This window comes from Artemia franciscana, chromosome 20 (assembly GCF_032884065.1).
Source record: "Artemia franciscana chromosome 20, ASM3288406v1, whole genome shotgun sequence".
NCBI classification, from domain to species: domain Eukaryota; kingdom Metazoa; phylum Arthropoda; class Branchiopoda; order Anostraca; family Artemiidae; genus Artemia; species Artemia franciscana.
Window position 1 is genome coordinate 17,549,756 of NC_088882.1, and position 27,029 is coordinate 17,576,784.

The 27,029-nt window shown below is 36.3% G+C and overlaps 2 protein-coding genes across 5 annotated transcripts in view; one reads left to right on the plus strand and one right to left on the minus strand.

The window, feature by feature from the left end:
- The window catches only part of LOC136039827 (U5 small nuclear ribonucleoprotein 40 kDa protein-like), a 33,281-nt gene extending 31,467 nt beyond the window's left edge, over positions 1–1,814 (minus strand). Inside the window, exon 1 of one of the 2 annotated variants that reach the window (XM_065723731.1) lies at positions 1,714–1,814. In XM_065723731.1, the coding sequence (XP_065579803.1) occupies positions 1,714–1,721 (8 nt within the window). In that variant the 5' untranslated portion in view covers positions 1,722–1,814. Of the gene's footprint in view, positions 1–1,667 lie in introns of both variants that reach the window. The other variant, XM_065723733.1, reaches the window with a different exon arrangement.
- A 2,109-nt stretch (positions 1,815–3,923) lies between these two features.
- LOC136039830 (cytosolic purine 5'-nucleotidase-like) overlaps positions 3,924–27,029 on the plus strand; it is a 133,559-nt gene continuing 110,453 nt past the window's right edge. The window contains exon 1 of one of the 3 annotated variants that reach the window (XM_065723737.1): positions 3,924–4,000. The gene's annotated coding sequence lies outside the window, so the exon portion shown is untranslated. Of the gene's footprint in view, positions 4,124–27,029 lie in introns of all 3 variants that reach the window. The other 2 variants (XM_065723738.1, XM_065723739.1) reach the window with 2 other exon arrangements.

Consider the following 27,029-nt stretch of genomic DNA (forward strand, 5'->3'; position numbering starts at 1 on the left):
TGCATTTGCATTGTACATGATCTTTACCCCAGCCTCTTTATAGGCTATACCAATTCAGTAAATAAAAAAAAAGAACACACTGCCTTTCAATATAAAACAAACACAACTTAGAAACAATTGGGAAATTTTTCCAAGACAGTCGATTTCAATTCAATGTATATTTCAGCCCTTTATCAAAGGACTGTCTTCAGAACAACATGAGACAATTCTGTGGATATATTGGTATCAAAATATCCACTGCTTGAATTCCACTGTCTTGGAAAATTTCCTTATTATTTCTAAATTGTTGTTGTTTTATACCAATTCAGGGCATAGGGCCTATATTTGGGTAAATGTATCACAGTTCATATTATTGACTTACTAATAAAGTGAACATACCACTTGATGCCTTTTTTATGCTCTTTATGAATATAATAGGCTAATTGCTTCTATTGTAAATTCAAGTTTCAGCACTTTTTGACCTAACCTAACCAAACCTAACTATAAATAATTTTGGCACTGAGAAAATGTAGTATTATTTTGTCAAAAATGACTAAGGAAACATGCACAGAGAAAACATAGTATTATTTTCTCAAAACACTGATAACCAATACTTTAATTAAAAATTTGTCATTTTTAAGAGCTCAAAAAGTGCTTAAATTTGAATTTGCAATAGTAGGCCTAGCAATTATTAGTACAGAGAAGAGCAACTACGCTTTGTGCCCCACACCAACAGCTTCCCTACCCTAAATGTCTGCATTGCCTGAAGATACCCAAATTGGTTTACCAGCAGCACAGAGGAGATGTAATTTTTGTCAAGAAAATGCACCAAAACAACATGACTAACTCAATTTTTACTCTCTCCCTTGCCATTATGACATGGGGCCACTCAATGAAGCTGCAACAGGAGCACTCTAGATACAGAGAGAGGATAAACTTTTTCTCAGTATTTGCTGTCTCAACTTGAAACAAGCTATTTGCTGTCTCAACTTGGAACAGTCTTTCTAATAAGACTGCCACTGGTGAATCAATTAATTCTTTCAAAAATGCAGTAGGCTAGATTTGAAATGGGGTAATGCAGATTGGAAGTACAAGTGGGAAGCCACTAATTGTGTCACCTCATCAATTCAACAGCAAGATGTTCTACAGGAGGATGCAGTCCACCTTATCTTGATGTAAATGCAATTTAAGGTTAGTGGTATGTTCACTTTATTGGTAAGTATATAATACAAGCTGTGATACATTTAACTATATTTACACATTAGGGGGGGGGTAAAGTTAATTTGTGATGCAAATGAATGTCAAAATTTGATTCAGGCTGCAATTCTGACTATAGTGGTGAGTTCAAAATTTACCCTCCCCCTTAATTTGCAAATATACATTCTGACTTGGTATATAAAAGGGTGGGGGTAAAGTTCATCTCCAATATCATTGCATGTTAAATTTGGATTCAGGATGCAATTCTGACATTTAGCCTATTTCTTAGCTACCTAAATAGTCTGCTAATATAAACATTACCCGTGGGTCTTACCCTATATTTGGAAAGAGCATAAAAAAGAATCAATCATTGAGTTTTCTACTATGTTAGTTAAGGAATCTCATATAGGCCTAAACTATGTTTATCATTTAAACTGGGGAAGTGATGATTAGCTGTTTAAATTCTGGGTATCTTAGACTAACTGAACTACCTCTAAAGATAGGTGGGAGCCCTTTAACTAGAACTTTGCAAATCACCTTTTCATAATTTTGAACACTTATCCTTCCCAGTTAATGAACAGCTAAGTCTGATTTAATTCATTTCTTCTTAAATGATGTTTTTCATCAGCGTTGACAAAACATTAAACTCAATGATTGATTCGAGACATTAAATTATTCCAAATCAAGGCCGAAAAGAGGAATTTTGCTAAAAAAAGTGAAAGTCAAAAAATTGCATTGGCGCGGTCTCCACCGTGTCCTGCGGGTCTTTTCGCTGTTTCATTTACCCTTATGTCATTTGTAAATAATCCTAAGCTATAATCAAATACACTAGCTGAAAATTTTCGAATGTACTTAAAATAAAGTCTCGAGGGCTCCCTACATAAATGAACCTTTAAATAATGAGTTTGATAATAATTATCGTTCTTTTGGTAGCTGAAAGGTGATACTCTGCTACAAGGTGTGACCTCAGCCGTGCCTGCAGACCCTTTTGCTGTTTAAATCCCTCTTACGTTATTTATAAATAATTCTAAGCTATGATCAAACATACTAGCTAAAAAATTTCAAATGTGCTTAAAATAAAGTCTGGAGATCTTCCTACGTAAAGGAATCTCTAAATAATGAGTTTGATAATAATTTTCGTTCTTTTGGTAGCTAAAAATTTTCATGTGCCAATTTTGATCGCTTGAAGCTTCAACTGAATTATTATTGACTTGATCAAATCTTTAGATAAAGTTTTATCTCCAGTTTGTTCAAATGTTTTGACACGAATATTAGATATCCAAGGAGCTAGTAATGAATTATGGCTGACTTACTTTAGGCAAGTCAAGTTCCGTATCATTATTGCAAAAAATAAGTAGGTGAATATCTTCTTCTGTTTCAGCAAACGGGGGCTTTTCAGTCGAAACTATTAACTCCTTTTTCATTTGATTCATTCTATGAGATGAACAGAGCTACTGAATTGGTCGCTTCTTACTTATGTTGACCTGGCTCAAAATTCTTTCAGTGAATCTTTTGGTTCTAGGAGTTGAAACATAATATGATAAACATTGAGTTGTCAATAAACATTTAGCTGCTAGTGAGATTTTATTGTGTTTGAAGCACTTTAACAGTTTACATTACAGGGTATACTATACAGACGTCGCCATATTACATTTAAATAGGCAGTATTAAATTATTTCATTTTTTTTTACATTAGAGTACCTGCAAAGAAGGGAAGAGGGAACTGAACCACTTGAATTAGGGAACTGATATGAAAACGCCTGAAAGTTTATCCCATTTGAGCGAGACCGAATTCTATGATAAATTTTAGAAAGATGGTTATCGGGGAAGGGAGATAAGATTGGACTATTCTTATTTAACGGTACCTTTAATAAACCTAATAGTAAATTAATCCTCTTATTATTATTAAATTACTAAAAAATTAATTATGAAATTGAGGTCTTTGGACCTGATTGAATATTTTGCTGTGGGTAGTGTTTGCCTTGTACACAATATCTCTCGGCTGGTTTTAATAGTAGATGATAGTGTATTATTTGAGTGCCAACTGTTTTATGTGTTGATTCATTTGTGTATTTGTTCTCCCAGTATATTCAGGCCATAAAACCTTTCGTGGGGCCAGAAGTATGAATTTTGTTTTTTTGCGTATTTTGACAAAAAATTGACTGATTAAAGTCTTCGCTTTTACCTTGAAACTCAACTGTAATAGTTTTCAGGCAAACTCCCTTCTAGTTTAAACATTTTGACGCAATATTCAAAATAATTTCTAGAAATTTGCCAATTTTTGTTTTACCAAAATTGTCAAATTTTATGCACCTCCTGAAGGCTTGATTGTGTGGTTGCATACCTCACACCCCTCAAAACGGCCCTGAGGGTTTTCTTTTGAAAAATTATAAATCATATCAACCGCATAGGCGCTTTTAGGGTCGTGTTATCTTTCCCAAAAATTAACGAGTTAGACAACTAATATTTCTATTGTTTATAAAATGACGACTTATGCTTATTGACATGACTGCCTGTCAATGGATTATTCTTTATGGTTAATTGTGTATGGCTATGCTGTTTGCCCTATGTGATTGTATGGATGAGTAGGGTTAAGGCCTCATTCAAGTGCTGGTCTATATTAATCACTAATTTAGGAAAACAGTCTTCCTTTTCTCCTTCTGTCTCCTTTTTTTTATGTCTTTGTGCTGTTGCATTTGTAATTTCTCTTTTCATAATACTTTTAATCTATGGCTTCGTTAAAGTGTAGTTATAGGTAGCACTGCATGTTTGGCTTCTCAAAATATAATTCACATGAGAAAAGTTTTAGAAATTTGAAGCTGAGGTAGGCATAACGACTATAGTTGACTTTTAGCTTGTATTAGATAACGCATTACTTAAAAAAGCTCGCTGCAGTTATAGGTAAATATTTTGTTGTTCGTATTATTGACTTACAAATAAAGTGAAGGTAAAGTTTATTTCTGATGCAAATGAGAGGCAAGTTTAATCTTTACTCCCACCCCCTATTGTGGAAATATATACCTTAATTAGTACATATAGGGGTGGAGGTAAAATTCGTTTGCTTAAAGTGTTTGGAAAGAACATAAAGGTAGTAAAATTCTAATTTAGCTACTTTCAGCCATCTTAGAAAGGGTTAGGCCATCTTAGAAAGGGTTAGGCTAGAAAAATGAAATTTTCAGTAACGAATCCAACTGTCTAAAAAGTGCTCTGAGAAAGTATTGTCAAGCTTCTGTGTTTACCCTTTCTGATTTCAGAGTCTTAGAAATTTGCCTGCATGACAGGTCTCTATATGCCTATTGACATTTTGAAAAATAAAATTTTACTTTAATTTGCAGTTACCCTTGTCTTTTTCTTGCTTTAGTTCTGAAAATGCAATGCCTGTTATTTGAGTATAATTTTAATTCATTTTTTTTTTTCATAATTTAGGTAATGTATTAGTGGATCTTTGAAACCTCATAAATTGTAAAGCTGACAACAGTTTTGTTGCACTTCATTTAAACAGAAGATTTACAAGGTTTTGCTTTTATAGCACAAAGATTTTTAAAGTTCATCCAAGGCCAAGGGCCCTCTAGAGGTAGAAAGAGCAGAGTTAAGTACTTCAAAATACCTTCCTGGTATATACTTTAGTCTGTTGACCCATCCCTGAAAGTTTTATTTTCCTAACCTAACCCCTTTCCATTATAGCAAAAAGTACATAAATTAGAATTTTCCATCATTTGACAGGCCATTAAATCAGTTTGAAAGAAAGAGTGACTTTCAGAAATTTCAGTGCATATATACATTTTGGGGTATGTGTTTGGATAAATATTTTGCTGTTTATATTATTGACTTACAAATGAAGTGAACATATGACTTGATGCCTTTTTTTATGCTCTTTCCAAATATAGTAACCACTTTTGCTGCAAATGAATTTTACTCCACCCCTACATATACCAATTTAGAGTATATACTTGCACACAAGGGGGGGGGTAAAGCTTAAACGTACCTCTCATTTGCATCAGAAATAAACTTTGCCCCCCCCCCATGTGCAAATATATACCCTGAACTGGTATATATAGGGGTGGAGGTAAAATTTGCTTTTGGCAAAAGTGATTATTATATTTGGAAAGAGCATAAACAGGGCTTCAAGCAGTATGATCACTTTATTCATAAGTCAATAATGTGAACAGCAAAATACTTACCTGTATTTGCACATTAGAGGGGGGGGGGGGGCTAAAATTCATGATAAAATTTTAGTTTAGCTACTTTTGGCTATCTTGGCAAAAGATTAGGTTAGGAAAATGAAACTTCTGTGGATGGATATACAGACTAAAGGTTTTTTGAAGTATTTCCTCTACTCTTTCTGCCTCTAGAAGGCACTGATCTTCAATAACCATTAAAAAACTTTGTGTTGTGTAAGTAAAGCCTTACAAAATAGACAAAATAGATTTTCTGCTTAAATGTAGCTTAAAAAAGGTTTTCTCAGCTTCACAACTTTGGTCAATCCCAATTTATGAGGTTTCAAAGATCTGCAAGTACATTTCCTAAATCTAGAAAAAAAAACCCCACTGATGTGCTTAAAATTCTACTCAAATAGCAGAATTGCATTTTCAAAAGTAAAACCAGAGAAACTGAAAATTGAGGTATAACATTATTTTGTTAAAATTCCAATGTCAAGTAGGCAAATTTGTAAGACTTGGAAATCAGGAGAGTGTTTACATAGCAGCTTGACAAAGTCTCATTTTCCTAACCTAATACCTTTCAAAGATGTTTAAAAGTAGCTAAACTAGAATTTTATCAAGTTCATTTCCATTGAAAATGAATATGATATTCATATTCAAGTTGAAACTGTGATTCTGAAGGTAGGTCTATTTCTTAGCAATCTCATCAGTGAGTTAATAGGAAAATTTAAGCCCTACTGAAATTTGCCTCTTTTGCTGTGTGCTTTTTTAAAATGTACTAGCCTACAGTGAAACAATTTAAGGTTAAGTTGCCTTTCAGTGGTGTTAATTCACTGGGAGAGGGGGTGTATATAAGGCCTATTTAATAAGTAATGAGACAAATTTCTGTAGCTCAGAAGTGATGTATTGGTATATCCCTAGAGAACTAACTGGAGAAAAGAAAATAATTCTTTCTACATAATTTGGAGAATAATCATAGTTAGCACATTTTGAATACCACCTCATCATATTTTACCCCCCCCCTCCATAATATGCAAAAATATAGCCAAAATGATATATTCCTTATCTTAAGAAAACAATTCTTACTTCATAATATGCAGAATAATCATATGTACTACACTTTGCATGCAATCCTGTTATACTTTACACACACACCCTGATGTGCAAATATATTGCCCAAATTATATATTTCCTATCTATTTTCCAAATGCATATTAGTTGATTCAGCCTTTGCACCTATAAATTGAATCAAAACTAGAAAAATGAAAAAACATGACAAACAAAACTGGAAAAACAAGTCACAAATGGCAGAATGCATTGAAAATATATAATTTGGGTTATATATTTGCACATTATCAGGAGTGGGGGTAATTTATAGCAAGGTGGCATGCAAAATCTGTTTAACTATGATTTTTCTGCATATTATGAACTAAGCATTGGTTTCTTAACATGTTTCCTTCTCTCCAGTTATCCAGTTATTTCTCTAGGTAAATACCATTGTATTTATTCAGTTCAACACTTTGGCTACTTTTCAATACAGTATCCAACAACATTTATGTATTTGACCCTTAACTGCTTTAATTTGTATTTGCCTCTGGCATCAAATTCTTTGAGTTTATCTTAAAGCTCATTTTGCATTTATTTTTAACTTCTTCATTAGATTGAAAATGCTTCCTATGTAGAGCCTCTTTATGGTGTCCAAAAAATAAAAGCCTGAACCCCAGTTTTGAACTGTTTCCTGATTTATTGAATGGCAGGGTTTACTTTTTTTGGAGTATATAACTAATTCTGACTATTGATGGCTTGTTGATCTTCAAGCTGGTTAAAATGTATAGAGTCCTATGGTTTCCAAAAATCTGTGAGCATGACTTAAGCCCTGTTATTTGAACAAAGTGACATCAACTCTTGGTTTAAGGTGTATTTTTGTTTCATGACAATGTGTGTACACATCTTGTGTTGCTAATCAAGGATCAGCTTAACAAAAGAGGTCCTTTGGAATCACCCATAGGTTTACTGTTGTTACTTTGCCCACCAGACTTTTATTTGTTTGGACCCTTTAAGGAGGCTCTACACAAAAAACATTTTTGATCCATTGAAAAAGTTACAAAACAGGTACAAAATCACCTTCAGCATCAATCTGTAGGATTCCATGCCAGGAGTAAACATAAATTAGAACAACGATTAGGTTCTAAATTCTTTAGCAATTTGTCTTATTACTTGTTGAATAAACCTTACCTTATTTGCATATCTGGAGTAGAGCAATTTTGTTGCCTTTTTAAACCTAAAGGGGCCCAGAACCCCCTGATTTCCTAACTAATGGCATTGTAATTTTCTGCAATCCTCAGATTTTGCTTATGAAGTAGGTTGAACCAATCAGCCCCAAGCCCCAAAATGTTTATGTATAAAATGACTAATTAGCTTTGTGTTCGTCTTTTAGGAGAAAAACAATGTAATTCAGGCACAGAGAACAATAAGCGTATATGAGGTAGAATTTAGTTAATATACATAAAAGCTTTTATTTATGTGAGTGCTAATATATGCATATACAAACTTAAATATCTTCAAAAGGCATTCACTTTTTCCAGAAATATGGTATTTTTTTTATTCAATTTCAGTTCAATATTTTTCATTCATTTTTTTTCGTTCCATTTCGAGATTGAACCATTCAAGGGTTCAATTCCAGTAGAATATTCAAGAACCATATCAAGGTTTATTTTTTCATTTAGTTTCAAGATTTTTATTTAACTATAGTCTTCATCTAAGCCTCTCCGAACTTAGGAATTTCTTCTTGTAATTGACTAATCCCTTATTCTTTAATGCGAAATTGAAGGCCACATAGCAGGAGAATATCTTCAGATAGAGTTGTAACACATGGTTTTTTAACCTGGTCTTCATCATTATTGTCTTCCCCACGTATGTTCTATAGGACAGGAGTAGTCAGGTTTCTGTTTATTATTAGTTTTACTATTGGCAGGTTTAACTGTAATTATTTCCTTTGGAAATTTGATAAAATTTACCAAAATTGTAAAATTCTAGGTAAGGTACATAGATTTGTTTTTGAAAGTGGTTGAGCTAGGTGAGTGAAACTATCAGGAATGGATTATGAGATTCAGGGATCTCCTGGGAAGTATTCTGAATTACACAATTCTACCCCTCCCCTGGCAAAAGGGCAGTATCCTATAATAATCTTTGACAACCTTTCCTCAGTAAAAGTGAAACCTTAATAAATAGATACACTGCTCAAATGAGGCACAAGAAAAGTGTTTTGAGTCTTATACCTTTGCTCAATCCTCACTAATAAGGTGTTAAAGATTTGTTAATCTAATTCTGTATTTGGGAATAAAAAACCCCATAAATCCCACTTGCTAGCAATATGGAAAGATTCAGTGTACACCAGTTACTGATGATGGGGCCACAGGGCACGTGCTGCATCCCATTGAGTGAGCCATGGTTTTGTTGTCTAGTCCTTGTTGAGATTTGCTTTTAATTTATCAGTTATCATAGATCCCATTGCTGTCTCACTTAGGCTGTTCTTCAGACTTATGATTTGACAGTAGAAGAAATTGTCTCTTTTTCTTGTGTTGGCATGCTTGCAGAACAGCTTTGCTGAATGACCTCTGGTACTTGACAACCAGGCAGGTTCAATATATCTTTGTTGTCAGACTGGAGCAACTTATAGGTCATCATCATGTTGCCTCTGTGTTGAGGTATGTCAGAGTTGGTAGCTTCAGGCTCTGCAGTCAACATCCATACTCTTTATCCTTGAGACCCTTTATGCATTTAGTCCCCTGTCTTTGAACAGATTAGAGAGCCATCTAGCTTTTTTGATTAATTGACATGGTGATGCATATTCCATACTCAATCTAGGGGTCAACCAGGCTCTTGTAGAGTTTTGTTACTATTGCTGGGGATCTAATAGTAATTTTATTTATGATAATACCAAGAGTCTGGTTAGCCCCTGCTACTGCAGCTGGAGTGTGGCAGTATAATTTGAGTTCTTGATCCAAAAACAACCCCCGAATCACTATCTGAGGTACTCTTGGAAACTGGTTTTCTCTTACCAGAATTTGATAACATTAAATATTGACATCGTGGGTTATTTCTTCCAAAAAGTAGAACCTTGCACATTCCAACATTAGACTCGAGTCTCCATATATTGGCTCATTTGCAAAAGCAATCTAGGTCTCACATTGTTGAGGCTACACCCTGCTGTATGTCAAGGGGACCAATAAGTGTCAAGTCATCAGCATCTAGGCTAAGTTTTTTGTCATGTTTTTTGGAGTGTTGTTAATGTAGATATTGAAAAATATAGATCCCAAAATGGTTCCTTGAGGCACCCCACTTAAGACCTCTGCTATTTCAGAATAGAAAGCTTACCACCTTCACCACAAACTCTGAGCTGTTGCTTTCTTCCTTTCAAGAAGGAAATAATTCAGTCCGCATAACCTCTTCAATACCATTTGCCTTCAGTTTCAATTAGAGTCTTTGAGGAAAAACTTAATTGAAGGCTTTAGCAAAGTCTAGCAGAACTATATCAACTGGGAGACTTTGTCAAGGAACTCAGTTATGTAATTATATGAGTCAATCAGATTTGTTTTAACTGATCTACCTGGTCAGAATCCATGTTAATGTTTAGATAGAGGGTTATTCGTGGCCAAATGTTTGAGAACGGCAGCATTTACAATGCCTTTGAGGATTTTCCTGACAGCAGAGGTAATACTGATTGGCCAATAGTTGGGAGCTTTGGTCCAAGTTCAAGTTCTATTTATTTTCATAAAATAACAATAACAAAAACAATATCCCAAAGGGCTCAATGGCAAACAGCATACAATAAATAAAGAATCATAAAAACTTGTCATAAACATACTAAACAACATCTAAATATAAATATGTAAGGAAAACAAATCAACTCACCAGCAGTCCCCACGAAACAGCAACCCTCACATCACCCGATAATAAAATACAAATGAAAATTCTCGCGTCATCGAGGATGCAACACCAACAAAGCAACAACCCAAAAAAAGGAAAAAAAATAATAATAAATAAACCATAAGAAACATTTAATAAGAAGCCTTTAATAAGAAACTTTTCATCTGTCTCTGAAAGGAGCCAAGTGTTCGTGACTGCCGGATCTCAGCGGGAACCAAGTTCCAAGCACGTCCCACAGTCACAGCCAGGCCAAAGTCTGAACGAACTGAGGGACTAGCTGGAATCATTACATCCTCCCGGTTACGAATGATATATAAATTTACTTCCCCTACTAGTTTAAGCAGTCCCGAAAAACAACATGGGAGATCTCCCTGGAAATATTGATATGCCAACGAAGATAGAGATAAAACATAAATATCTTTAATTTTGAGGAGGTCAAGAGGAGTGTGTGTAGCCGACTGGAGAATTCTTGCCGCTTTCTCATAAAGATTGTGAATAGGAGCAAGTACTGAGGGAAATGTGGACATCCACACAGACGAACAGTAACATATATAAGGGTAAATCAGAGAAAAGTATAAAAGACAGAGGATAGGGAAAGGGAATAAACGCTTTAGTTTTCGGATGATCCCAAGTCCACGGGAAATTTTCACTCTTATTATTTGAACATGCCACTTAAATGATAAATTTTCATCCAAAAGAACTCCCAGGAATCGCACATATTGATCCGGGGGACGACTTATGGAGTCTCTTGGTGTATGAAGCTCTGTAATTGTGGAGCAGCTCACACCTTTACGAGAAAAAATAAGAAGGTAGGACTTTTTTACATTTAAAGTTAGTTGATTTATGTCAAACCAAAAGAGTATTTTCTCAGTCATTGCTTGAAGATTTAGAATTAGGGATGATTCATCTGGAGCTGCAGCACCTAAAGTAGTGTCATCTGCAAATGCTATTAATTCTTCTTGACTATTAGGTGTGAACAGCAACGTACTCTTGAGAGTAAGATTTGTGACACAATCCACAGCAAACATTGTTAATTGGGGTGTTAAAAAGTCGGTAGAGATCGTTCACATATATGAGGAAGAGGGTTGGCCCAAGAATAGAACCTTGGGGTACTCCGTATTCAATTGGAACTTTTTCGTCTGTAACTTCTGTGGCAATAGATCTGTCAGTTAGGTATGACGAGAACCAAGACAATGCTTCCCCACGGACACCAAAATGACAAAGTTTACCAATGAGAATCTTATGTGTAAGGCTGTCAAAAGCTTTCTTTACATCAAGAAAAATGGCTGCAGGAATAAGATTAGAATCTAAAGATCGTCGTATAAACTGAAGAAGTCTATTACAAGCATGTTCTGTAGAATACTTTGCGCGAAACCCAAACTGATGCTGATGGAAAAAAAATTTAGCTTCAAGAAATCTCACCAGACGTTTGAGCATTGCTCTTTCAAATATCTTAGAGAACACTGACAGAAGAGAGATCGGTCTGTAGTTCCCAGGATCCTTTCTGTCACCTCCTTTAAAGAGAGCTATAATACGAGCAAGTTTAAGACGTTGGGGAAATACTCCTAGTTCAAATGACCTTTTAATCAAGTGGTAAATTGGGATGATAATCGATGGAAGAATATGTTTAATTACTTTAGCAGAAATTTGGTAAAATTTTTATTCACCTCCTTTATGAATTAGCGAGATGTGGGCAACTTTATTTTCCAATGGTATGACTTAGGCGTCAGTAGACTTTTAGAAGAGCCTTGAGAGTGGCAGTCCTAATTGGGCGTGAACTTCCTTTAAGAGATGTGGAAGAGTGTCATTTGGCCCAACAGACTTAATAGGATTAGGCTTCTTAAGCTAAGATTCAAGCTCAGCCTTATCCACTATTATTGGATACACTTGAGTGTTAATTAAATAATAAAGCATTAATATGGCTCAAAATCCCTCTGAAATAAAAAGAATTGCAATTTTAAAAAGCACAGAGATTGGAAATTTGGTAACATTTGGAAAACTTTACAAAGTGTGTCAAATTCTAAATGAGTGACTTGAGTCTTTCTTAAAAAGTAGTTGTTTTTGGTAAATGAAACTATTAGGAATGGATCCAGAGCCTCAATGACTTGTTGGGGAGGTATTTTGAAGTATCTATCCCCCCTGTCCCCTTTCCAAAGGGCAATGACCTATGGCGACCTTTGACAACCTTTATTTAACATAAGTGAGGCTTTGAGAAGTAGATCTGCTGCTGAAACGAGGCACAGGGAAAGCAGCTTGCACCATAGGCTTCTACTCAGTCTTGACTTACAAGACGTTAAAGATTTGCAAATCTGAATCTTTTTTTGGGAAAAAAATCAATGAAAAAGAAACTAAAAACCCAAAATGAAAGTATATAATTTTTTGTAAGAATTTAGATATGCAAGTTATAGAACTGGCATCACTGATTAATAAGCTTTTGAGGAATTTGAAAAAAATAATTCTTATATGGCTTATATATGACTTTGAATTTCTTCCTAAATATTTCAATCTCCTAACACCACTATATTTCAAGATAGTAAAAATAATCTCTTCTAGAGTTTTACGAAAATATGGAAAAAGTAATGGCAAGCCCACAAAAACTTTAAACTTTTTGGTGTAGCTTAAGACATCTAACCTTCGGCTGACCAGATCAATGTCCTATCAGTATTCTACATACCTAAATGTCTAATTTTGAGCATTTCTCTGATTTATAGAGGTATCTAATTATCTATTTATTTTCAAAATTTAGTAAAAATCTGTTAGAAATGATGTCAATGCTCAAAGCTACGTATTACTAAACAAACTCTAAAACCCAAGTTTTAGGAGTCCAGCCTCCCATTTAATTTAGCCTACTGCAATTAATTTTCATCCCTGATAGACAATGAAGGCCACTTTCTTTGAAAAGAATGGCTTCCCTTAGTTCTGAGCAATGGCGATCAATAGCAATTGATAGAACATTTTATACTCAATTGATAGAGCTTCTCATGCTGACAGTACTTTGGGGGAATAAAATTCTGTGATGGCATTTTAAAAATAAGAGTAAAGGTTTTGAGTTCCTACATGCATGAAATGTGAAATGGTTTAAATTTGTTGAGTTTCAATAGACTGTAGTTAGCCTGTTTTATTTGAAGTTGGAAACATAGTTTTTACTCCCTTGTTATTGGTATATTACCGTATGTCGGGGGGGGGGGGGTCTGAGGTCCATTCGTGAGAGCTGTTACTATTAAATTTGGTAAGAGCATTGAATAGGGGATATAATGGTATTTTACTTTCTTACTATCTGATATTTGTACTGTATGCAACCTTAACTTTTAATTGTAGCTGGCTTACTTGTTAAAATGCAATCTTGATTGAATCTTTGAGGGTGGGGATGAGACATCAAGAATTTGACTGGTTAAGGAAGCCCTAGGTATAATTTCTTTCAACATGTTATTAAACTTTGCCCTCTCTTTCTATTTTTTGAAATCTTACATGTTTGTACATAGCTAAGCCTGTAAATTTGTTGAAATTTTGATTAATTTGCTAGATGAATGATAAACACGTCTTTTCTCTAATACCTGGATATAGCCTTAAAATATTTATGAAAAATTCTGATTTTCTTGGTTTGAGGTATTTTTTGTATGCATTTTTCGTCAACATTTAGTTCAAAATGCCAAATATATTTAGGGAAAAAAAAACAAGAATTTAGCATAGGGCTATATTCAGGGGGTGAAACTTTGACACAATTGGGTTGGCAGCAATCATTTTATTTCAAATGAAAATTGAAGACTATCTTTTTCTTTTGGGTTGGATTTTGGGTCTTTGTTTAAGCTTGTAAATAATTAAAACTACGAATGTATTTCCTTTAAATCTTTTGTAATGACTTCTTTCCGAACTCTTTGATGATTCCAAATGGAAATTTATGCCTTTTTTAGCCCGAAAAAGAGCCAAAGCCAAGGAACAGCTTTAAAACTTACAACCATAAAACCCTAGACCAAAGGGACCCTATTATATGGTAGAGACTTATTTATTTCTCTTCCCTCATAAAAAAAGGCTAAATAAGGACCAGAAACAGATTTTAAGATTGGTTTCAAGCTTATGTTCTTAGGGTCCATGGACCAAGGGAATGCCAACTTGCAAGAAAAAATCACAAAAAAGCTCTGGATTGGGAAACAAAATAAAAAAAATAAAAAAAATAAGACATTTCTCTGATTCAAATATATGTTATACCATTCAATCAGAGAAGCGCAATTTTGGTTTTCGCTGTAGATTTTGTTTCCCTAAAAAGAGGTCCTAAAGAATCAACAAAAATATTTTTTTTTGTAATGGCTTGAAACCTACATCTGTAAGTTCCTGGACCAAGAAACCCTAAAATACAGGCAAAATTTAGGTAAGCGTATAGGTACTCAAGAAATGAGGTCCCTAAGTTGACCTACACATTGCTTTTTATCAGCTTGAAATGTATATCAGAGCTCTTGGGGCCCCATCTCACTAAAAAAAAGAGAGAAAAAAAGAGAAAATGTTGGTTAGCCTTAAAAAAGGCCAAAGACTGTTGTTGTTTGTTTTTTTTCGAATTCCTTGAAACTTACATCCTGAAGTTCCTTAGTCAAGGGAACCCTATTACCCCAAAAATTAGGTTTGGGAGACGGGCTGCTCAAAAATAGAGCCCATTAAAGGGCAAACTGTGTTTTATTACTTTTTCAAGTTCAAGTTCCTTTTATTATCAATATCCATCCATTTATAAACAAAAAATATCCCAAAGGGCTCAATGGCCCGTTATTTGGGAAAAAAAACAACAAAACAAAACATAAATAACTATTAATTACATTCACACTTAAAATATATTTAGAGTCTACTCACCAATCCTCACCCGAGTACAACCGGTCTCCGCACCACCTACTTACAAAAAATAAATAAAAAAAAAAAAATATATATATACATCGAGGATCCAACACTCACACCACCCAAATCTAAATAAATAAATTCAATCTAAATAATTAAATAAATAAATTAAATCTTGATAACTAAACAATATAAATAACTGATCAATATTATAATTTAATTTATTTTTTTTTGATTAAAAAATTCTTCAACCGTTTCTTGAAGGATCCTATGGTACAGGACCGTCGAATCCCAACAGGAATGGAATTCCAGGCACGTCCGACAGCAACTATCAGACCAAAGTCCGAGCGCACTGCAGGGGTGGATGGCACTAGCACATCATCCTTGTTTCTAGTTTCATAAGGACTGACATTTCGAACAATTTCAAAAAGCCCAGAAAAACTTGATGGAAGGTCTCCACGGAAATACCGAAACGCAATGAAAGAGAGGTGTAATGTATGAATATCTTTAATCTTCAGAAGTTCAACAGAAATATGGGTGGTAGACTGAAGAACTTTTGCTGCTTTCAGTTGGAGATTATGTAAAGGTGTAAGTACAGATGGAAATGTAGACATCCACACTGACGAGCAGTAGCATAAATAAGGGTAAATAAGAGAGAAATATAATAGACGAAGGATAGAGAAAGGAAAGACTCGCTTCAGCTTTCGAATAATTCCAAGGCCTCGAGAAACCTTTAATCTCATTGACTCAGTATGCCGTTTGAAAGATAGATTTTCATCCAGAAGTATCCCAAGGAATCGAATAAACCGGTCAGCTGGGCGGGATATGGATCCCTTAGATGTTTTAAGCTCTGTCACTGTAGGGCAGCTTTTGCCTATGCGGGAGAATATAAGAAGAAACGATTTTTTTACATTCAAAGCTAACAAATTTGCATCAAACCAACGATATATATTTTCTGCCATCAATTGTAGCTTGAGGATAAGAGATGATTCATCAGGTGCTGCAGCCCCCAGGGTGGTGTCGTCGGCGAATGCAAAGAGTTCTTCATGTTGACCAGGCGTATCCAAGGCTTCAACCACAGCATCTCCTTTCTGGCACAAATGACAACAGAAATCAGATCGTGGGTTGCTAAATAGTCGATAGAGGTCGTTGACATATATGAGGAAAAGGGATGGCCCAAGAACTGAGCCTTGTGGCACTCCATATTCGACTGGAATATGCTCATCAGAAGCTTCAACTGCAATGGATCGGCCAGTTAGGAATGAAGAAAACCAGGACAGAGCTTCTCCACGAACGCCTTGATGCGACAACTTACCAATAAGTATCTCGTGTGTGAGGCTGTCCAAAGCTTTCTTCACATCAAGGAATATTGCCGCAGGGATAAGGCCGAAGTCTAAAGACTGTCGTACAAAATGAAGAAGCATATTACATGCGTGTTCTGTTGAGCACTTCTCCCGAAAACCAAATTGGTGCCGATGAAAAAACTTCTTCGCGTCTAGGAAACTCAGCAAACGCTTTAGCATAGCCTTTTCAAATATTTTAGAAAAGACAGACAGAAGAGATATAGGCCTATAGTTCTCCGGGTCCTCCCGGTCACCTCCTTTAAATAGTGCTATCACTCGTGCCAACTTGAGACGCTGAGGGAATATTTCGAGCTTGAATGACTGGTTAACCAAGTGGCACAGTGGTGTAATAATTGAGGGAAGAATCTGTTCGATTAATTTGGCCGGAATTTGGTCGAATCCAGATGAAGAATTTTTCAATGACGAAATTATTGTTATCAGTTCCTGCTCCGTAACTGACTCAAGAACCATTGACTTTACACAGGAAGGACCGAGGAACTGCTTCCAAGTTCTAGAACTTGAAGAAGGAACCACACCTAACGCCGTTGTTTTCCCAACCTCAGCAAAAATTTAGTCATCTTATGTCGTACTTCGTCTTCATCCAAGAAAAGCTGATTCTGAACACTAAGTGATTTAGGGAGCTTTCTAGGTCTTGCCGATGGTTGCGTAACTTCCTTAATTACATCCCAAGTTTTCTTAATATTTTTGCCGCAATCCGCAAACCTTCGTTAAAAATATGTAATTTTAGCTTTTCGAATCAGAGTTTTAAGCATCTTCCGGTATAGTTTAAAAGTCTCTAATTTAGCATCACTTGGTCTGTTCCTATACTCTTTCCAAAGGTTCTGTTTTCTCTTTATTGACTTTAGTATTCCAGCTGTAGTCCATGGGGCTATGGGTGTTGATCTCTTAGAAAGACTTGGTTGGGGTGTTCGGCAATGGTGGATAAATTTCTTCTTTACTGTTTCATAAAAAAAATCAAAAGCCTTATTATAATTTTCTAAGCTCACCCTCTCAGGTATTGTAAACTCCCATGACGTAGTGAATAAATCATCTTTGAGCTTTTCGATGTTTGCTGGTGTATATCGGAATCTTGGTTTATTATCAGGGACTATTCGGCGGGCAGACCGGGGGAGTGGAAGTAAAACTCCTACTGGAAAATGATCCGATGTATCTGATAGTAGCACTTCATTTTTTACAGAATGTATAGATGAGAACACATTGTCAATTAAGGTTGCAGATTGGTTTGAAATTCGTGTAGGGATATTTATACAGGGAGTTAACCCAGACGAGATTACTAGTGCCAGTATATCACAAGCCTGACTCGATGACATATCCATCATGTCAGCGTTAAAATCACCCATTAAAATTATTTCTGCCTTTTCAGACAATACTTTCCCAAGAACAATCTCTAATATTTCCATAAATTGTTTCATTGATCCGCTTGGAGATCTGTATATTTCGCCAATTATTATCTTTTCATTGGAGCTAGTAGCCAATTCTATGAACAGAGATTCAAATACCCGTTCAATGTTTATAGACAGATCATCTCTTCTTACAACTGCCAGATTACTCAATACATAAAATCCTAGCCCCCCCCCTTTTTTGCTATCTTTCTATTTAGAAATATTGAATTATATCCGGGTATATCCATAAGTAGCTGGTTCTTTTCATTTAAAAAAGTTTCGCATAAACCAATAATTCCAGGACGAGAATTCTTACATATAAGCTGTATATCATCCAGGGAAGAATTCAGCCCTTGAGCATTCAAATGCACAACCCGGAGGACATCCTCCCTCCGAGCCCCAACATCCCATAGCCCAAACTCCTCCACAAAATTACTATCAATCATATTATCTAAATTTTCATCAAAATTCATATTCGGTGTTCTTCCTATCGGGTTATTCAAAATTTCATTAAAATTTACTCTACGACTTTCATATTCATCTAATTTCCTTTTGGTGAGATTTGCGTCAGTCCTCGATGAAAACTCAATTTCATACATTACTACTTACCAATATAGGTGATGAATAGAGACCACGCTGTAGTCGAAAATTTTATTACTTTTATCAGAAAGTCCTTGAATTGGCTACCTGGTGCAAAAATAAGACAAAATAGCTTAATTGAAAATACGGCCCAAAAAAGGGCCGACAATTTTTTTCTTTGTTAATTTCAAACCTCATTTTTCTTTTAATTTTTTTTCTTTAACTTCTCATAACGTCAACAGGACTATTTCTATCACAACCATTCCCACAACGGATGTTCTTATCATCACAACTCTCGAAGTAATCTCTAGTGCTATCCCATCTCTACTTCTGATTAAATTATTTACTATTATGGATAACATTTATAAGCCAGCATTACTGCTATTACTGAACATAAAACTGTATCAAAAGTTGAAGAGCCATTTTAAAACTTAGCAAGAGCAAAATTGGGCTTATGTAAAAATGTTGAACCTAACACATAGTTTTAATAATGCTAATATCTAATTAATTTGCATCGAAGTATTCTTCTTTTTGTTACTCCAGAAATACAAAAATAAATGGGCTCAACAAAACGTCAACGGTGGAAATTTATCGACGTAAAATACTTGGGACAATTTAATTTCACCATTAGAGTCAACTCTCTAGCTTTGAATTTTTAAGGTGCATCTCCTGTGTACTATATTTTTTTAAAAGACTTTATTTGCCTCGCTGTTTTCTTCCTTTTAAATGCATTACTCTCAGAGGCCACGCCATAGCGTTGCCTATAGTAAAGGCCATACGGCTCCATTTTAATAATTTTTTTTCCAGAGGCACTTCATATGGAAGCGGTCGTAGCGTAAACTTCGTAAGGGGCACATTCGATTGGAAATAGGAAGTTCTAGTGCCTTTTTTAAGAGTCAAATGTGATCAGAGGGCAACTAGCCCCCACACCCTTTTTTACCCTAAAGAATCTAATAAAAATTTAGAGATAGCCATTTTGTCAAAAATAGTTCAAAGATCATATAACAATAACTCCGGTGTCGACACTATGGCCTATTCCCTATGGCCTGGGGTCAGGCGTTGTAAGTTATGTAAGTTATGGGGCATATATGGTGTTTCTGGAAGGGATGCTCGTAGAAGCTTCAGAGAGGGCTCATTTGATTGGAAACTAAAAGTTCTAGCTCACTTTTTAAGAGTCAAAAGAGATCAGAGAGCAACTAGTCCCCCCTCCTCCTCGCCCATTTTTCCTCAGACCCATCCGATAAGGATTTTTAGATAGCTATTTTTTTAAGTTCAAAGATTATATAACGAAATTCTAGGGTCGACACAACCCCCCAGGACCCGGGGGCAGGTGTTGTAAATTATGTCCTGGGGGCATATAAGGTTCTTGTAGAAGGGATGCTCGTATAAACTTTAAAGAGGGCTCATTTGATTTGAAATTGAAAATTCTAATAAACTTTCTAAGAGTCAAAAGAGATAGAAGGGCAACTAGCCCCCCTTTTCCGCGCCTTTTTTCCCTCAAACCCATACAATAAGAACTTTGAGATAGCCATAAACGAAATTCCAGGGTGAGATAGCCATTTTATAAAAATAGTTCAAAAGTCAGATAACAAAAATTCCGGTATCGACACCCCCCCCCCTCCAGGGACCGGGGACAGGCGTTGTGAGTTATGCTCTGGGGGCATACATGGTTCTTATGGTTATTCAATAAAAAAAACAAGTTTTTTCAACTGATAGTAAGGAGTGACATCAAAACTTAAAACGCACAGAAATTACTTCGTATATGAAAGAGGCTGCTTCCTCATCAACGCCCCGCTCTTTACGCTAAAGTTTGACTCTTTCTCTCAATTCTTCTTTCTAAAACAGTAAAAAACTTTAGCGTAAAGAGCGGGGCGTTGATGAGGAAGCAGCCTCTTTCATATACGAAGTAATTTCTGTGCGTTTTAAGTTTTGATGTCACTCCTTACTATCAGTTGAAAAAACTTGTTTTTTTTTATTTAATTTCTGAACGTTTTTGAATCAATGCATGTTTTGATTTTGGCTCTCCGCAGAGGAATAATCAAAACGAAATTTGCATATTTTTTTTTTTTGGCTCAATGGCCTTCTCATAATTTTGATCGAATGATTTTGAGAAAAAAAGAGCGGGGGACGAAGCCTAGTTGCCCCCCGATTTTTTGGTTAATTAAAAAGGCAACTAGAACTTTTAATTTTTTACGAATCTTTTTATTGGTAAAAGATTTACGTAACTTATAAATTAGCTTACGTAAAGAACTTTTGTATTCTCATGTTTTTATTACATATATGAGGGGATTCGCCCCATCGTCAGTACCTCGCTCTTTACACTAAAGCTTAAATTTTATCCCAATTCATTAAGAATGACCCCCTGAATCACAAAAGCCGTAGAATAAGTAGTTGAAATTACCGAAAATACTTTAGCGTAAAGAGCGAGGTATTAGAAGGAGGTGAGCCCCTCATATGGGTAATAATTTCTGTTTGTTTTAAGTTTTATTGCTGTTCCTTACTTCCAGCTGAAAAAGCTTTTTCACTTTTATTTTTTAATTGTTTTTTTTTTTGATAATGCTAGTAAATCCTGCTCTCCCTTCATGGAAATTTTCTTCTCCCATTACAAATTCTCGAAGGAAAGTTCCCCCAGCATATCCCCCTCTTCTCAACCCCTCCCCCAAACCAAAAAAATCCTCTTGAAAACGCCTGTATACTTCCCAATAACCATTACTATATGTAAGCACAGGTCAAAGTTTGTAACTTGTTGCCCCTCCCACGGGGACTGTGGGGGAGTAAGTCGTCCCCAAAGACATAGTTATAAGGTTTTTCGACTACGCTGAATAAAATGGCTATCTCAGAATTTTGATCCGTTGACTTGGGAAAATAATTAGCGTGGGAGGGGGCCTAGGGGCCCTCCAATTTTTTTGGTCACTTAAAAAGGGCACTAGAACTTTTCATTTCCGTTAGAATGAGCCCTCTTGCAACATTCTAGGACAACTGGGTCGATACGATCACCCCTGGGAAAAAAAACAAAAAAAAAACAAAAAAACAAAAAAAACAAATAAACACGCATCCGTGATCTGCCTTCTGGCGAAAAATGCAAAATTCCACATTTTTGTAGATAGGAGCTCGAAACTTCTACAGTAGGGTTCTCTGATACGCTGAATCTGATGGTGTGATTTTCGTTAAGATTCTATGACTTTTAGGGGGCGTTTCCCCCTATTTTCTAAAATAACGCAAATTTTCTCAGGCTCGTAACTTTTGATGGGTAAGACTAAACTTGACGAAACTTATATATTTAAAACCAGCATTAAAATGCGATTCTTTTGATGTAGCTATTGGTATCAAAATTCCATTTTTTAGAGTTTTGGTTACTATTGAGCCGGGTCGCTCCTTACTACAGTTCGTTACCACGAACTGTTTGATAAACTTAAGAGAGGGCTCATTTAAACGGAAATTGAAAGTAGTTCACTTTTTTAGAGTCAAAAGAGGTCCGAGGGCAAATAGCCACCCTAGCTATTTTTACCCGAACCTATCCGATACAAATTTTGAGATAGCCATTTATTTTAAAATAGTTCAAACATCAAATAAATAACTCCGGGGTCGACACAACCTCCCAGAGCCCATGGGCATGTGTTTTAAGATATGCCCCGGAGGCGTATGAGGTTTTTATGTAAGAGGTGGTCGTATAAACTTCGAAGATTAGAAACTGAAAGTTCTAGTTCACTTTTTAAGATTCAAAAGAAATTGGAAGGCTATTATTCCCCCTCCCCCCCCTCCACGCCTTATTTTCCTTAAATCTATTCTATAAGAAATTTGAGATAGCTATTTTTTTAAATAGTTCTCAGATCATGTATCGAAAACTCTTGGGTGGACACAATCCCTTGGGACCTGGAGGCAGCGTTCTAAGTTATTCCCTGGGGGCATATATGGTTGTTGTAGAAGGGATGATTGTATAAACGTCGAAGAAGGCTCATTTGATTGGAAATTGAAATTTCTGGTTCAGTTTTTAAGAGTCAAAAGAGATCGGAGAGCAACTAGTCCCCTCACCCCGCCCCCTTTTTCCCTAAATACATCCGATAAAAGTTTTGAGATAGCGATTTTGTTAAAAATAGTTCAAAGGTCAGATAACAAAAACTCCAGTGCTGACACAACCCCCCCAGGACCCGAAGGCAAGTGTTGTAATTTATGCCCTGGAGGCATGTATGGTTATTATTGAAGGAATGCTCGTATAAACTTCAGAGAGGGCTCATTCGATTGGAAATTGAAATTGCTAGTTCACTTTTTTGAGAGTGAAAATATATCCGGTGGTAACTAGCCCCTTCCCCACGCCCTTGTTTCCCCAAACCCATCCGACAAAATTTTTGAGATAGCTATTTTGTCAAAAATAGTTCAAGTGTCAAATAAGAAAAACTTCGGTGTCGATACTACCCCCCATGGCCTGGGGGCAGGCGCTGTGAGTTTTGCCCTGAGGGTATGTACGTTTCTTATGGAAGGGTGTTTGTACAAAATTTAGAGAGTGCTCATTTGAATGGAAATTGAAAGTTCTAGTTCACTTAAAAGTCAAAAAAGATTGGAGGGCAAATAGTCCCCCCTCGCCCTTTTCCCCCAAACCCATCCGATATAAATTTTGATATAGCCATTTTATAAAAATAGTTCAAAGGTCAGATAACAAAATTCCGGTGTCGACACAACCCCCCAGGGCCCGGGGGCAGGCGTGGTTAAAACTTAAAACGAACAGAAATTACTCCGTATATGAAAGGGGCTTTTCCCCTCGACACCCCGCTCCTTACGCTAAAGTTTTTTATTGTTTTAAAAAGTAGAGTTGCGAGAAAGAATCAAACTTTAGCGCAAGGAGCGGGGTGTCGAGGAGGAAAAGCCCCTTTCATATACGGAGTAATTTCTGTTCGTTTTAAGTTTTAATGCCGCTCCTTACTTTCATTTCAAAAAACTTGTTTTTTTTTATATTTAATTATGAGTCAAAAGAGATCCGGGGGCATATAGCCCGCCATACCTTTTTTTCCCCAAACCTATCCGATACAAATTTTGAGATATCCATTTATTTTAAAATAGTTCAAAAATCAGATAAAAAACTCCGGGGTCGACACTCTCCCCCAGGGTCCATGGACATGTGTTTTAGGTTAAGCCCCCGAGACGTATAAGGTTTTTTATGTAAGGGATGGTTGTATAAACTTCGAAGGTGGCTCATTTGGTTGGAAATTGAAATTTCTAATTATCTTAGTTGGTTCAAAAGTTAACAGAGGGTATCTACTTCCCCCCGCCCCGACACCAACACCCTCTTTTCCCCAAATGCTTCAAATGAAAATTTCGATATAACCAGTTTGGTTGAAAAAGTCCAACGATAAGATAACAAAAACTTCGTCGTCAGCATAACACCCCCCCCCCCTAGAGCCAGCGGAAGGGTTGTAACTTATGCCTTGGGGACATATAAGGTTTTTATGGAATAGATGGTCGTATATATTTGGAGGGGACTCAAATGTTTAGAAATTGAAAGTTCTAATCCACCTTTTAAGAATCAAAAGTGATCCGATGGCGAGTACCCCCCCTCTCAATCTTCTTTTCCCGAATGGGTCCAATTGAATTTTTTATATAGCTATTTTGTTCAAAATAGACCAAAGATAATATAATAAAAACTTCAGGGATAGAAGAGCCGGCCTCACCAGAATCCGGGGTAAGTCTCGTAAAATGTGCCCTGGGGGCATATACGGTTTTTATGTTAGGTATGGTCGTATAAACTTCTAGGGGGCGTATTCTATTGTGAATCAGAATTTGTAGTGCCCTTTTCAAGAGTCAAAAGAGATTGGAGGGCAAGTGGCCCCCTCCCCAAAGCTATTTTTACCCAAATGCATCCAATCAAAGTTTTGAGATAGCTCTTTTGTTCAAATAGTCTAAGGTCAAATAGTCAAATCGAAGATCAAATGTCAACAACTCCGGGGTTGACACATCCCCCGAGAGTCCGGAGGCAAGTGTTGTAAGCTATGCCCCAAGAGTATTTAAGGTTTTATGTATAAACTTTCGTATAAACTTTTTCTCCAAATGCATCTTATCAAAATTTTGATATAGTCATTTTATTCAAAATAGTACAAAATTCAAATTCCTATAACTTAGGGGTTGAGAACTCTTCCCTAGCCCCCGGGGCGAGGATTGTAACTTATGTAAGTTGCCCATTATTAGAATTTAAGGTTCTATGGAAGTCGTGGTCGTATTAACTTTGAAGGGGGCTCATTCGATCGGGAATAGAAACTTCTAGCTCTTTTTTAAGAATGAAAAACGGTCAATGGCTAACTAGCTCCTCCTCCTTTTGCCTTTTTTCTCCAAATACATCTTATCCAAATTTTGAAATAGCCATTTTGTTCAAATTAGTCCAAATTTAAATTACTATAACTTAAAGGTTGAGAAATCTTCCTTTGCACCCGGGGCAAGGATTGTAACCAATGTAAGTTGCCTTTTATTACAATATAAGGTTCTGTGGAAGGGGTGGTCGTATTGACTTTGGGGGGGGGGGCTTTCGGTCAGTTATTGAAAATTATAGCTCTGTTTAAGAGTCAAAAGTGGTCAATGGCCAACTAGATCACGTCCCAATTTCCCAAAGGGCATCAGGTCAAAATTTGTAGATATCTATTTGGTTCAAAATAGTTCAAAGGCCAAATAACTATTCTTTTGGAGTTGACCTCCTCCCCAGGCCAAGGGAAATGGCTCTAAGTTACAAAATTTGATTATTTTTACTTTGATACTTTGTTTACTCTGATACTTCGATTTAGGGATTTACTTTGCAAGGGCTGTAAGTTGTGCAAGTTGCTTATTGTTACTTTGAAACTTTGTTTACTTTGATACTTTGGTACTTTGATATTGTTATTTTGACACTAGTTTTGATACTTTGATGAAAGTTTGATGCTGAAAAAAATCTTATTTTAAAGTAAAGATTTTTTTAAAAACTTGAAACTTCTTGCAATCAAAAAGCGGACAAAAATTAAATAAAAAAAACTTTCCGAAAGTTTTTTTTTTCCTCAATTCTTTCCGGAAGATTTGGGGTTGTGTACTTCTAATGAATGGTGTCTTTATTGCTAACAAGAGTATAAAACGGGCTACTGCCGGATCTCAATGAAATTTGATATTTAGAAGGATATCGTGTCTCAGGGCTCTTTCTTTAAATTTTGACCGGATCTGGTGACATTGGGGGGGGGGGGAGGTGGGAGGGGAAACCTAAAACTTGGAAAACACTTAGAGTGAAGGGATCGGGATGAAACTTGGTGGAAAAAATAAGCACAAGCCCTAGATACATGATTGATATAACCGGAACGGATCCGCTCTCTTTGGTTTTTTTTTTTTTTTTTTTGGGGGGGGGGGGTTAATTCTGAAAAATTAGAAAAAATGAGGTATTTTTAACTTATGAACGGGTGATCGAATCTCAATGTAATTTGATATTTAGAAGGATATCGTGTCTCAGAGCTCTTACCTTAAATCCCGACCGAATCTGGTGACATTGGGGGGGAGGAGTTGGGAGGGGGAAACCTAAGATCTTGGAAAACACTTAGAGTGGAGGGATCGGGATGAAACTTGGTGGGAAAAATAAGCACAAGTCTTAAATACATGATTGACATAACCGGAACGGATCCACTCTCTTTGGGGTAGTTGGGGGGGGGGTGATTCTGAAAATTGGAAAAAATGAGGTATTTTTAACTTACGAACGGGTGATCGGATCTCAATGAAATTTGATATTTAGAAGGATATCGTGTCTCAGAGCTTTTATTTTAAATCCCGAACAGATCTGGTGACATTGGGGGGAGTTCGGAGGGGGAAACCTAAAACTTGGAAAACACTTAGAGTGGAGGGATCGGGATGAAACTTGGTGGGAAAAATAAGCACAAGTCCTAGATACATGATTGACATAACCGGAACGGATCCGCTCTCTATGGGATAGTTGGGGGGGGGGTAATTCTGAAAAATTAGAAAAATGAGGTATTTTAACTTACGAACGGGTGATCGGATCTCAAAGAAATTTGATATTTAGAAGGGTATCGTGTCTCAGAGCTCTTATTTTAAATCCCGAACAGATCTGGCGACATTGGGCGGGAGAGTTTGGAGGGGGAACCCTAAAACTTGGAAAACACTTAGAGTGGAGGGATTGGGATGAAACTTGGTGGTAAAAATAAGCACAATTCCTAGATACATGATTGGCATAACCGGAACGGGTCCGATCTCTTTGGGGTAGTTGGGGGGGGGGTTAATTCTGAAAAATTAGAAAAAATGAGGTATTTTTAACTTACGAACAGGTTATCGGATCTCAATAAAATTTGATATTTAGAAGGATATCGTGTCTCAGAGCTCATATTTTAAATCCCGACCGGACCTGGTGACATGGGGGGGGGGGTTTGGGAGGGGGAAACCTAAAACTTTGAAAACACTTAGAGTGGAGGGATTGAGATGAAACTTGGTGGGAAAAATAAGCACGAGTCCTAGATACATGATTGACATAGCCGGAACGGATCCGCTCTCTTTGGGGTAGTTGGGGGGGGGGTTACTTCTGAAAAATTAGAAAAACTGAGGAATGTTTAACTTACGAGCGGGTGATCGGATCTCAGTGAAATTTGATATTTAGAAGGATATCGTGTCTCAAA